Here is a 14,337-nt window from a genome sequence, read left to right on the forward strand (position 1 = left end):
CCTAGATGCCTTTGTGGATGTTTTCCAATACCCTGGAGGTGGACTTGGACCAGGCTCTCTCTACGGCCACTGGTATTCAGCTAATTTCATTTTGTTGCTCTAGATGCCACAGAATAACCTGATTGAACAGTGGGAAGAGGGTTTCAATCGGATCTGCAGCCAACTCCTCTGGCCCACTGAAATCTTCTTGAAATATTTACTTTCCTTTGATTATCTTCTTCCTGAGAAAGTCCTGGGACAGATGTTTCAAGTCTCCTAAGATGACCTTTGGCTTCTGTATGTGTCAGAACCTCCAATTTGTCAGGATAATTTTCAACAAGAAGGATATCTACATAATATCGGGAAGGGTAGTACGCTACCTAGAAAATTAAAGAAGAAGCATGTGGGGGTAGGGGGGACAAAATGATTCATAAGAAATTTCCCAGAGGTGATGGTGCATGCCTTTATCCAAGCACTTGGCATGCAGAGGCAGACTGATCTCTGTGAGTTCCAGGGCAGCCTGGTCTACATAGAGTGTTCCAGGACAGCCAGTGATATACAGAGAAACTCTGTCACATCTTTCTCTCTCTCCCCTCCCCTTCCCCCTCTCTCTTCCCCTCCCTTTCTCTCTTTCTCTCTCTCACTCTCTCTCCAAACTCCCCTGACACACATACAAAATTTTCAACTAATAATCTAAGCAACAGAGGAGAGGCTACCATAAAAGCCCTCCCCCGATATCGAGATTGATGACTGACTTACATGCCATCATGTAGCCTTCATGCAGAAGCTGATGGAAGTAGAAGCCGACACACACAGCTAAATTCTTAACTGAACTGGAATCTAGGTGCAGAGAAGGAGGAGAGATGAGCAAATCGGTCAAAATCAGGCTGGTGAAACCCACAGAAACAGCTGACCTGAACAAGTGGGAGGTCTTGGTCCCCAGACCGATAGCTGTGAAACCAGCATGGGACTGATCCAGACCCCATGAACCTGGGTGTCAGTGAGGAGATCTTGGAAATCTATGGGCTCTCTATAGATGAGTACTTATCCCTAGCATATGAGTGGACTGTGAGAGCCCATTCCACATAGACGGATACTCCCTGAGCCTTGACATTTGGGGGAGGACCTAGGCCCTATTCCAAAGGATAGGAGAGACTTGAAAGATCCCCTATGGAAGGCCTCACCATCCCTGGGGAGCAGAAAGGGTATGGGATGGGCACTGTGTTAGGGGGGTAGGGATAGGAGCAGAGGAGAGGGAGAGGGAACTGTGATGGAAAGGCAACACAATCTTGTTTCTAATTTAAATAAAAAAGAAATTTCTCATTAATTTATCATCCCCAAATTGTTCAAATGTTAATAGTCCCCTAAACATGCAAGGTGCCAATATCAAAACCAAAAATGACAGAGCAACCATCATGTGTCTCAGTTTTGCTGGATTTTCCTTAAGCAGCTGTGATGGCTTTATGACTACTGCAGTTGCCTTCAAATATGCCTGAACCAGTACTGTACAAGCTGGTATAGGAAAAATTCTATAAGTTGACTTTTCTAGAGTAATCATGTAGCATGATTCAGTTCTATAGGATAAAAATTAATTTTTTAGTGGAGATACAAATCATGGGGCAGAATGAAGGAAATGCAGAATTTTCTATTTTAGACATGGACTTTGTATTTTATCCATGAATAAAGTGCACTCTATTCATTAAAATGAATTCAATTTCTGTCAAATTTAAAAAGTGAGGTGAAAAATTGACATCTATATGCACAAAGTATGAGATCACAAATTGAAGAAACAACCATTTCTGGGTTAGATGAGTCATTTTCCAGTTTTGAAAACTAATTTCAGCTTATCTGCTTGTCTGGTGACTACTTTGGTATTGACTAGAACATATTCTAAGAATAGGTAAAATTGCTAATGCTTATTCTTCATATCTGCCTATAAAATTTTATTAGGTAAATCCTACTCTCAGACTCATTAGTATTTAATAATCAAGCAAATTTCTTTCTAAATGAGAAATTGTAAGTACAATTCATTTCAAACACTCAAGCAACACATTTCTTTCTGAATAGGGACTATGGGACTACTGATTTCCTGACCAGTATGTCTCCAGGGACAGAAATAAGTGGCATAGTTTTACAATAGAGAGAATAGGGCCAGGTGGTGCTGTTGAATGTCTTTAATCCCAGCTCTCGAGAGGCAGAAGCAGGTGGATCTCTGTGAGTTGGAGACCAGCCTGGTCTAAAAGAGCTAGCTCCAGGACAGCCTCCAAAACCACAGAGAAATCCTGTCTCAGAAAAGAAAGAATGGATAAAACATACACATATCTAAAATGGACTCAAAGAAAAGGTGGGATCAAGTGTTCCTAACTCTCCGAAAGGAAACAGCCACACTCCAGAATCTCTGTGTCTATAATACCAACATCCAAATAGATTGAAAGACTTATTACATATTGATTGATATTTCAGTGGCATGGTTATTATTCAAAGCTATGCAGGTAGGCATTATAGGCTCATCTCAGTACTTTCAGATTCTATATCCTTCATCTGTTGAGGCCTACATATCTGAAGAAAGCAAAATATGCTGGATACTTTTTACATAAACTATCAACATCCTCACACAAACACAGGACGTTTTGTAATGTTCATAGCCTCAATCAATGAGGGGAAGTGAGTTTTCATTTAGTTTGCATTTTTTTTGCTGTGTCTCAGTGTTCGGTCTTGGACCTAACTCTGCCCATGTAAACAGGTGAAGTTCACTCACACACCCAGTCAGGCCTTCACACATTCAGACCTTCTTTTTCCCCACATCGGTTTCTAATGTTTCAGTCTGTTACAGTTTTCATAAAACCATTTGTTCTCTCTTGTCAGGTCATGTTTTCTTGCAATTTTGTGTATTGCAAATCCTGACACTTATTACACTACTCTAGTATAAACTGAATGGTCACCGTTCCAAGTCAGCAATAATTGAACACAGGTTATATTGTACTTATTGATAATTGAGAAAATGGTAATAAACATTAGTTTCAAAACAATCTTTATTAAATTCTGTAAAATTTTGAAGACTAGCAACACGATGGTATTATAAATAAAAGTTCAATCTTATGTCACATAAAACATACAGAAAATTGCAGTAACATTGAATTGGAAGGTCATCAGTAAACTTACCCTGGCATAAGCATTCACATTTGAAATTTTTATGCCTTCAACTATTGTCAAATTTATCCAGGATCATTTTAATACATGATTTCAATGTAGTACTGACAAATATATTGCTGCATATGAAGATTGTTTCCTAACAGTCATTTTGGAATAACTATTTTATTTCTTGGTAGAATGGCTTTAACATGACAATGATCAGAATGCTTAGTAACGCCACTCATCTAACTGTGAATAAAGTATCAACATATGCTGAATTTTCTTCCAATACTCACATCATAAAGCACCTTATTTTTATATGATTATTTGGACAGCAATTCCTTATTGAGTTGGTCTCTTTCATCAATTTTCAGTTGTGCTCTAAGATTTGAGCTCCTCTTTAAAGGTTTTGAAAACACTTTACATTTGTTAGGATTCTTTCCATTACTGATGCTTTGTTAGGTTTGATTATCTGAACACTCCATAAAAACTGCCACACATTTAATATTGTGAGTATTATTCTAGTATGGATTCTGTGATGTTTGTTAAGATTTTTAGCACACAGAAGACGTTATGCCACGTGACTCACATTTTAAGTTTTCTATCACGTACACATGTAGTGAGATTTTGCAGACATGATCCATGGTAAAAGCAAGTAACTTACTCGTTAAATAGTAAGGATTCTGACTTCTCCACTTGTGTAGTAACTTTGAAGATGTATCGTAGACACACAACTTGCCACAATGTATACATTTTTTACTTTTTATCAGGAATATATGATCAGATTTGATGTAAGTATTGCCCTCTTAGTAAAGGCCTTGCCACATGCATTTCTATTGCAATGCTTCTCTCCATTATGTATTTTTTGATAAATTTGTAATGTTGAGCTCTGTTTAAAACACTTGCCACATACATTACAATTTTAACATTTCTGTCCAGTGTGTATTCTTTGATGAACTTGAAGATGTGTGTTCTGTCTAAAGAACATTCCACAATCTGAACATTTGTAAGGTTTCTCTCCAGTGTGTATTCTTTCATGCCATTGAAGGTGTGACTGCTGTTTAAAGAATTTTCCACAATCTGAACATTTGTAAGGTTTCTCTCCAGTGTGTATTCTTTGATGAACTTGAAGATGTGAGCCTTTAATAAAGGACTTCCCACATGCTTTACAATTGTAAGGTTTCTCTCCAGTGTGTATTCTTTGATGAACTTGAAAACCTGAGCCACTGGTAAAGGACTTCCCACATACTTTACAATGGTAAGGTTTCTTTCCAGTGTGTATTCTTTGATGAACTTGGAGGTTTGAGCCTGTGGTAAAGGACTTCCTACAATCTGTACAATTGTAAGGTTTCTTTCCAGTGTGTATTCTTTGATGAACTTGGAGGTTTGAGCCTGTGGTAAAGGATTTCCCACAATCTGTACAATTGTAAGGTTTCTCTCCAGTGTGTATTCTTTGATGAACTTGAAGATCTGAGCCATTGGTAAAAAACTTCCCACATGCTTTACAATTGTAAGGTTTCTCTCCAGTGTGTATTCTTTGATGAACTTGAAAACCTGAGCCACTGGTAAAGGACTTCCCACATACTTTACAATGGTAAGGTTTCTTTCCAGCGTGTATTCTTTGATGAACTTGGAGGTTTGAGCCTGTGGTAAAGGACTTCCCACAATCTGTACAATTGTAAGGTTTCTCTCCAGTGTGTATTCTTTGATGAACTTGAAGATCTGAGCCATTGGTAAAGGACTTCCCACATGCTTTACAATTGTAAGGTTTCTCTCCAGTGTGTATTCTTTGATGAACTTGGAGGTTTGAGCCTGTGGTAAAGGACTTTCCACAATCTGTACAATTGTAAGGTTTCTTTCCAGTGTGTATTCTTTGATGAATTTGGAGAGTTGAGCCTTTGGTAAATGACTTGCCATATAATTTACAGTTGTGGGGTTTTTCTCCAGTGTGTACTCTTTGATGAACTTGAAGATCTGAGCCATTTGTAAAGGACTTCCCACATGCTTTAAATCTACATACTGAGAAGTTCCTTATGTGTAATTCCCCAGAGCTATTATTTCCCAAGCATCCTGATATTTCACTCTCACAAGCATCCTGTATATACTCTTTTGAGGTCATCTCCTGAATTGTATAACAAAACACACCTGGAAGAAATGAAAGGGAATTATTGACTGATGGTGTGGATATAGGCAAATTAATTAAGAAACTTAACTATAAAAGGAAAACAATGTGGATTGGAGCAAAATCATCCATCATTATGAAATGTTCTATTTATTTGGAAATTAATTTATAACAATAACACCTTCAAAATACATGAACTTTAAAATGTTAGAGATAAAAAAATCACATATAGGCTTCCTATGACTAATTATTATTAATACATGTTATATGTAGTTAATCAAAGAGAGTGATTTTTAAAAAGAAAACAATAAAATGATCATAAGCAACACATATGAAAATAAGGAATCAAAGCTCAAACATGATGAACAAGAAGAATGCCTTTTCATGAAATTGTATTTTACAATATAAAAAATTTGAAAGGTCCTCTTTAAACATGTCATGTAACCCAATATTATAAACATAATTGGTAGAATTCAAAATTAACCAAGTGGCATTAATAAAAGTGTTCTTTTTACTTGCAAATTGCATTATCAATTTAGATCAACAAAATCCTTTCAAAACACATGAATTATAAAATGTTAGAAGTGAAAAAAATCACATATAGACTTTCTATGAATAATTGTTCTTAATACATGATAATATGTAGTTCTTCAAAGGGAGTGATTATTAAAAAGAAAACAACAAAATAATAATTAACAAGAAATATGCCTATCTGTTCCATAAAATTTTATGGACATTGGGAGAGATCATTTCAAAATTTCCACAACTGCAATGATAATTCTATAAGACATCCATTTCTTCAGATATTTAAGACTATGTTGCATTGGTAAAATCTATACTGTATAAACTTCATACATACAAGGTAAATTGAAATTTATAATTTCAAAATAAAATATATGAACTTAGAGTTTACATGTAAAATTTACAAGTTATTTTAAGTGTGAATTTAATGAAAATATACTTATATCAATTAACATCTGGATTACTCCAGTCATTTGCATTCAAAAGTTTCCATTTCCCTCATCAAAAATATAACTGTCATTTGATAATTGTTGTTACATATATATTGTCCCGAAAACACACACACACAAACACACACACACACAAACACACACAAACACACACACACACACACACACACACACACACACACACACACACATATATATATATATATATATATATATATATATGGATACAAACAATTTATAACTACAGAAATTTAGGCCCTGGAGTCTGCAGGAAGATCGAACAGGCCCCTGAGGACCAAGCGACCCTGACTCTACAGAGATCACTGGGCTACTCCTGCCCCAGAGGTGAGCGACTTATGCTCCTGCTTGGACCCAACTTCTGCCTGCCCACTCTGGTACTCCTACCCTGGCATCTACAGGCAGTTACACTTGGCCCTTGAAGACCAAGCAACGCAGAGTCTGCTGACATCTCTGTTCAAGTCCCGCTCTCACCCTCTTGAAGACAGAGTGCCACAGACTTGCCTGCACCCACCTTGAGACCCATCACAGTATCAGAGCAACTTGCACCCAGCAGAAGAGAACCTTGGAGCCATGCATACCAGGAAAGGAATTAACACCACCTGCACCCACTGGATGATGACAATATAAGATGACAATATAAGAACACATCCAACAACAGGAAAACCAATATGACACCACCACTCTAGGGACTCTACACCAGCAGGACGTGAACATCCCAACACAGAAGAAGCAGAAGAGATCAACCTTCAAAACAACTTCATGCAGATGTTAGAGACCGTACGAGAGGAAATGAGAAAATCCTTCAGATAAATGGAAGAAAAGACAACCCAAAAGATGCAAGAAATCAATGAAAGCCAAGGAAATACAAAGAAACAATTGAAAGAAACAGTCCCCTCGTCATATAATAATTAAAACACCAAATGTACAGAATAAAGAAAGAATATTAAGAGCAGCAAAGGAAAAAGGCCAAGTAACATATAAGACAAACCTATCAGAACTACACTGGACTTTTCCATGGAAACTCTTGAGGCAAATGGACCTGGATAGATGTTCTACCAACCCTGAGAGAACCCGGATGCTAGCCCAGACTACTATACCTAGAAAAGCTTTCAATCACTATAAATGGAGAAAACAGGATATTCCACAACAAACCCCGAATAAAACAATATGTAACCACTGATCCAGCCCTGCAGATAGTTCTGGAAAGAAAGCTCCAACTTAAGGAATTTATGTACACTCACAAAAACATAGGAATAGATAATCAAAATTTATAAAAACCCCAAAGAAAAAGAAGAGTAAATCCACATACAATAGCACTACCAACAAGAAATAAAAAGCAAACAAGAATAAGCACTCAATGGTCCTTAATTTCCTTCAATATTAATGGTTTTAACTCGCTTTTGAAAAGACACAGGCTAACAGAGTGGGTGCCAAGACAGAATTGACCCTTCTGCTGCATACAAGAGACACACCTCAACTTCAAAGACAGACATTACCTCAGAGCAAAGAGTTGGGATAAGATATTCCAATCAAATGGAGCCAAGAAACAAGCTGGGGTAGCTATCCTAGTATCTAAAATTAGACTTCAAACGAAAATCAATCAAAAGAGATGAAGAAGGTCATTTCATATTCATCACAGGAAAAATCCATCAGGAAGAAGTCTCAATCCTAAATATCCATGCCCCAGCAAAGGCAACAACACTGATTAAAAAATTATTAAAACTCAAATCACAAATAAAATCTCACTCAGTTAGAGTGGGAGACTTCAACACTCCATTCTCACTTCTGGACAGGACCACCAGACAGAAACTTAACAAATAGACAAATGAACTAACAGAAATTATGACCCAATTGGGATTAGCAGACATCTATAGAACTTTCCATCCAAACACAAAAGAATATACCTTTTTTTCAGTATCACATGGACCATTCTCTAAAATCGACCACATATGCGGCAACAAATTGGAGTAACTCCCTGTGTCTTTTCAGACCACCATGATTTAAAGTTAGAATTAAAAACAACACAAATTGCAGAAAAATACCAACTCATGGAAAGTGAAAAACACACAATTGCACCATTCCTGGGTCAAGAAAGAAATTAAAGACTTCATAGAATTCAATAAAATGAAGACACAACATACCCACATTTTGGTACTCTTTGAAAGCAGTCCTAAGAGGAAAGTTCATACCTCTAAGTGTTCACATGAAGAAACTAGAGAATAGTCACATCAGAGAGTTGACATCACAGCTGAAAGCTCTAGAACACATGAAGGCAAATTCCCCCCAGAGGAGTAGATGCAGGAAATAATCAAATTGAAGGCAGAAATCAATAAAGTTGAAACAAAGAAAACAAAATGTAAAGAATCAATGTATCAAAGAGTTGGTTCCTTGAGAAAGTCAACAAGATACACAAACCTTTAAACAAACTAACCCAAAGGCAGATAGAGAATATGCAAATTAACAAAATCAGAAATGAAAAGGGGGACATAACAATGGACACTGAGGAAATTCAGATAATCTTCAGATCATACGTTGAAAACCTGTACTCCACAAAATTGGAAAATTTAAAGGAAATGGACAATTTCTGGAAAGATATCACTTAGAAAAATTAAATCAAGAACAGATAAGCAAATTAAACAGACCTATAAGCTCTAAGGAAATAGAAGCAGTCATCAAAAGTCTCCCAACAACAACAAAAAAAGCAAGGGCCTCATGGCTTCAGTGCAGAATTCTACTAGAAATGCAAAGAATAGCTAATACCAATACTCCTCAAATTGTTCCACACAATAAAATCAGAAGGTTCATTGCCAAACTCTTTTTATTGAGACTACAATTACCTTGCTACTCAAGCCACATGAAAACACAACTAAAAATAGAACTACAGACCAATATCGCTCATGTACATTGATGCGAAAATACTCAATAAAATGCCAGCAAACTGAATCCAAGAACATATCAGAAAATCCTCCAGCATGATCAAGTAGGCTTCATCCCCAAGATGCAAGGATGGTTCAACATTCGAAAATCTGTCAATGTAATCCACCATATAAACCAACTGAAGATGAAAAAACGCATTATTATCTCACTAGATGCTGCAAAAGCCTTTGATAAAATCCAACACTTCTTCATGATAAAGGTCCTGGAGTGATCAGGAATAACAGTAACATCCTGAACTTAATAAAAACAGTATATAGAAAGGCAACAGCCAATATCAAAATTAATGGAAAGAAACTCAAAGCTATGCCTCTAAAATCGGGAAAAAGACAAGGCTGTCCGCTCTCTCCATACCTCTTCAATATTGTACTTGCATTTCTAGCTAGAGCAATAAGACAACCCACTCTATACGGATGATAAATGTGCTGAGAAAGAAATCAGAGAAACATCACCCTTTATAATTGCCACAAACAACATAAAATACCTTGGGGTAATGCTAACCAAAAAAGTGAAAGAATTTTGAGTCTTTAAAGAAAGAAATTAAAGAGATACCAGAAAATGGAAGGATCTCCCATATTCTTGGATAGGTAGGACAACATAGTAAAAATGGCAATCTTGCCAAAAGCAATCTACAGATTCCATGCAATCCCTATCAAAATCCCAGCACAATTATTCACAGAACTTGAGAAAACATTTTTCAACTTTATATGGATATTTTCCTCCTACTCCATAATTTTTACCTTGAATGGATATATTATTTTGGAAAAAGCCATTTCTGCATCTAAATAAATGATCATGTGCTCCCTCTCTTATAGTCTGTTCTCTTGATTCATTTGACCTATGTTCAATCTTATAAGCAACTCTTGGGTGAAGCCGCCTTAATCCTAGAAAATAATGATTCCAGAGAATATTCAGGTCATACTTTGAAAAACTATACTAAACAAAATTGGAAAATTTAAATAAATGGACAATTTTCAGGATAGATATCACTTAGCAAATTAAATCAACAACAGATAAGCAATTTTAGTAGACCTATAACCCCTAATGAAATAGAAGCAATCATCAAAATCTCTAAACCAAAAAATATCATTTGAGGACCACATGTTTTCTATGCAGAATTCTACCAGAAATGCAAAGAAGAGATAAGCAGAGGAGTCATCACCACACCTTTTTAAAAAGCTACAATTAACTTGGAACTCAAACCACACAAAGATATATCTATGAAGAGAACTTCAGACATACCTCACTCATGGACATTGACACAAAAATATTCAATAAAATATGCAAAAATCCAATCCAGGGATACATTAAAAATCATCTATCATGATCAAATACTCTTCATCCCAGAGATGCAGGGATGATTCAACATACAATTATCCATCAAGGTACCCATCATATAAACAAACTAAAAAAGAAAAAAACACATGGTCATCTCACTAGATGCTGAAAAATCCTTCAACAAAATCCAACTCCCCTGTATGATAAAGGTCTTAGAGGGAACAGGGATAACAGGAACATATGAAATCAGGATAAAGGCAATATACAGCAAGCCAACAGCCAACATCAAACAAAATGAAGAGAAACTCAAAATGATTCCTCTAAAATTAGGAACAAGGCAAAATTGTCAACTCTTTCCACATGTCTTCAAAGTTGTACTTGAAGTTCTTGCTAGAGTAATAAGACAACCAAAGATCAATTGGTAACAAATTGGAAAAGAAGAATTAAAACTTTCAGTATTTTCAGATGATATGATAGTTTATATAAGTCACATGGAAAATTCTACCAGGGAATTCAAATATCTGATAAACACCTTCAGAAAAGTGGCAGGATAAAAGATTAAATCAATAAAAAATCAGCAGCCCTAATATATATATATATATATATATATATATATATATATGTCCATAGCCATAGGACCATGAGGCAACTGATCTCCTCTGATCTCAGAACCTGATACATATAGATGATAAATAGACTGAGAGAGAAATCAGAGAAGCGTCACACTTTACAATAGCCACAAACAAATAAAATATGTAGGGTAAGTCTAACCAGTCAAGTCAAAGACATGCATGACAAGAACTTTGAGACTTACGAAAAAGAAATTTAAAAATACACCAGAAAATGGAAAGAACTCCAATGCTCATGGATAGCTAGGATCGACATAGTAAATATGCCAATCATACAAAAAGCTATCTATAGATTCAATGAAATCCCCATCAAATTCCATTAACAAATATTCACACACATTGAAAGAACAGCATTCAAATGTATATGGCAAAAAACAGGATAGCAAAAACAATCCTGTACAATAAAGGAACTCCTGAAGTCATCACTAACCATGACTTCAACTTCTACTATAGAGCTATAGTAATTACAACACTTGGTATTGGCACTAGAAAAGATAGGTTGACCAATGTAGTCTAATTGAAAATACTTGTTATTAATCCATACACCTACAGACAACTGATTTTTGACAAAGAAGCTAAATTTATACAATGGAAAAACCTTTAACAGATAGCATAACTGGATGGTTATATGTAGAATTATGCAGATAGGTCCACATTTATCACCATGCAGAATACACACAGGTCCAAATGGACAAAAGACTTAATGTAAATCCCTTTACACTTAACCACTTAGAAAAGAAGGTGGGAATTGAAGGAATGATAAAGAAGACCACTTCCTTAATGTCACACCAGTAGCACACACACTGAGATCAACAAGTAACAATTGGGGGACATCTTGAGACTGAGAAATTTCTGTATGGCAAAGGACACAGTGAGGCAACAAATAACTCAGCAGTCCAGAAAATTGGAAAAGATCTCCAACAACCCAACATTTGAAAAAGGCTGATTTACAAAATAAACAACAAAAGCAAGAAGGTAGTCACCAAAATACCAAAGATAGATATTAAAAATTAGAGTACAGAACTAAATAGAGAATTCTCAGAAGTAGAATCTAAAATGGCCTAAAGGTACTCAAGAATTTCTCAGCATCCTTAGCCATCAGGGAAATGCAAATCAAAACAACTCTGAAATACCATCTTGCACCTGTCAGAGTGGCTAAAATCAAAAATGCTAGGGAAACATGCTGGAGAGGATGTAAGGTAAGGGGAATGTTCATCTTTTGCTGCGGGGAGTGCACCCTTGTACAGCCACTTTGGAAATCAGTATGGCTTTTAATCAGAAAATTGGGAATTGATGTAGTTCAAGACCCAGCAATATATACATTTCATATTGACTGATGAATAAAATTTTTATTTTGGACAGTGGATAGGCAGAATTTATCTATCAGGGAATTCCAAAAAACAGGTAGGGAGAATTAAGACAAAGTAAAGAAATGACATGTAGCCACCACGGAGTTAGGACTCGGGACATTACCTATGTAAGTCATATCCACAGATTAATAAAAATGGGATAATTTATAACAACCCTAGCAAATAAGAAGCTTAAGCCCATGACCAAAAATATATAGATACTAAGCCACTTATTTCTAAGTGATGGTAGGGACACATATGATGGAGAGAAAACTTTCTAGAAGTACCAAGACCAGACAAAGAAACATGTCTTCACAGTGCAGACAATACCCAAACTTGAAATCATGTGACAACAAATAAAAAGTCTGGTAGGGGTAATTGCTTACATCATTTACTTTTATTGCTCCACAAATACAGAGGGTATTGTCCTTGCAATTACTTACCACCAAGAACCCAAAGATGATGCCAGAATACTGAAAAGATTGAATGGGGAGATACAAAATTTGTACTCCACTGGATACTTCAACCCAATTGAAATACATTCATACTACTTGAAAGTACTATATCTGCTACACAAGGAGAGGATAATCATCAATTGTCCATGTTATGGACCATGTAACCACATATTTAGACTTGCCTGGAAGATATGTACCAAGTAGCAGGGATGTGTTGGCAATAACTAATGAGTATTTCACTGTCATAATGATTCTTCCATTGTTGAAACCCAATCTGACACTTTTATTAGAGCCAAGAAACTGACACCAAAATGGCCATTGGCCCTAGATAAAAATTTATTATTATTATTTCATTTAAGGAATATAGTGCTGATTCAATACTATATTGTTATACCCACAGATTTGTGCCTCAGTCGTCCTTCACTAGAGAAGCTTAATATTGAGATTAAGGAGAACTAAGCCCTATCTGGGATTATTTATCTTAACCCTCCCATCAGGGTGCAGGCACCTATGATTAAATGGAATAATTTGACTCAGAGAGAAGATAAAGGAAATAAATATTAAAAGATTCTAGTGAAACAGAAGTTTTCAAACAGTATAGGACCAACCAACACACAATTATCAAGTCTGTAACAGCAAGGCCAAAACCCACAACCAAAATCTTAGCTTGTTCATTGAAAGTAATTCCAAAGTCATAAATCTTTGACAAGGACATAAGTATGGTTCCTAGCTTTCAGTAGTAGGAAAACCCAATTTTCAGCTTTTTTACTTTTTCTATTTTTATGAATTTTCTGATAATTTCTTGATAGAAAAAAATGGGCTAGGGAATCATGGCATTGCATTAGAGTAATAAATCAATGTTACACAAGAAGGTAAAACATATAAATAACCTGAACCAGATATATTGTAAAAAGGTCCAAAACTATGGAAGGACACTAAAAAAATTAATCCATTTATCACTGACACACATCAGAAAAATCTGGCATATGTTGCAACACAAAACAAAACCACACATACATTGCCAAATTGTAATAGGCATACTAAAATTTATCCAATCACTATTCTGATGAAATGAAGGAAAACCATGTAAAATCTTTAGTGTGCTGGTTCCTAGTATGCAATTCTAAAAGAAATACTGGGCCTCCACTTCTAGCAAGGAGCAGGGAGAATCCCACTGCAGTTGTTGTTTGTTTCTTGTTTTGTATTCACACATGAACCATTGATTCCTTTCAACTTACCCTGTCCCAGGCCTTCTGCTTCATCTATATTCACCATCCAGGGTTCTTTGTTTTCTTCAAGGCAGGTGACCAGCTCTGGTTTTGATTCAGAAAGGCCTATGAATGAGAAGAGATGTGTGATAATTTCTTTACATAATGTGGAAACGAGTTGGGTTGTAACACAGTTGTGTACTCAGTGAACTTAAAGGAACATAGGGAGAGACTCATAAGCGAAGTGTTATAAGTACAT

General features: G+C 36.0%; 1 protein-coding gene across 1 annotated transcript in view; it reads right to left on the reverse strand.

Moving 5' to 3' along the window:
• Positions 1-14,337, reverse strand: part of LOC113839138 (zinc finger protein 879-like) — a 48,371-nt gene that overhangs the window by 924 nt on the left and 33,110 nt on the right. The window contains exons 8-9 of the mRNA XM_035453720.1: positions 4,666-4,923; positions 4,105-4,581 (exon numbers count right to left, since the gene is read on the reverse strand). Coding sequence (XP_035309611.1) covers positions 4,105-4,581; positions 4,666-4,923 — 735 coding nt within the window. The remainder of the gene's footprint in view (positions 1-4,104; positions 4,582-4,665; positions 4,924-14,337) is intronic.

This window comes from Cricetulus griseus, unplaced genomic scaffold (genome assembly GCF_003668045.3).
Source record: "Cricetulus griseus strain 17A/GY unplaced genomic scaffold, alternate assembly CriGri-PICRH-1.0 unplaced_scaffold_14, whole genome shotgun sequence".
In the NCBI taxonomy this organism is placed as follows: Eukaryota; Metazoa; Chordata; class Mammalia; order Rodentia; family Cricetidae; genus Cricetulus; species Cricetulus griseus.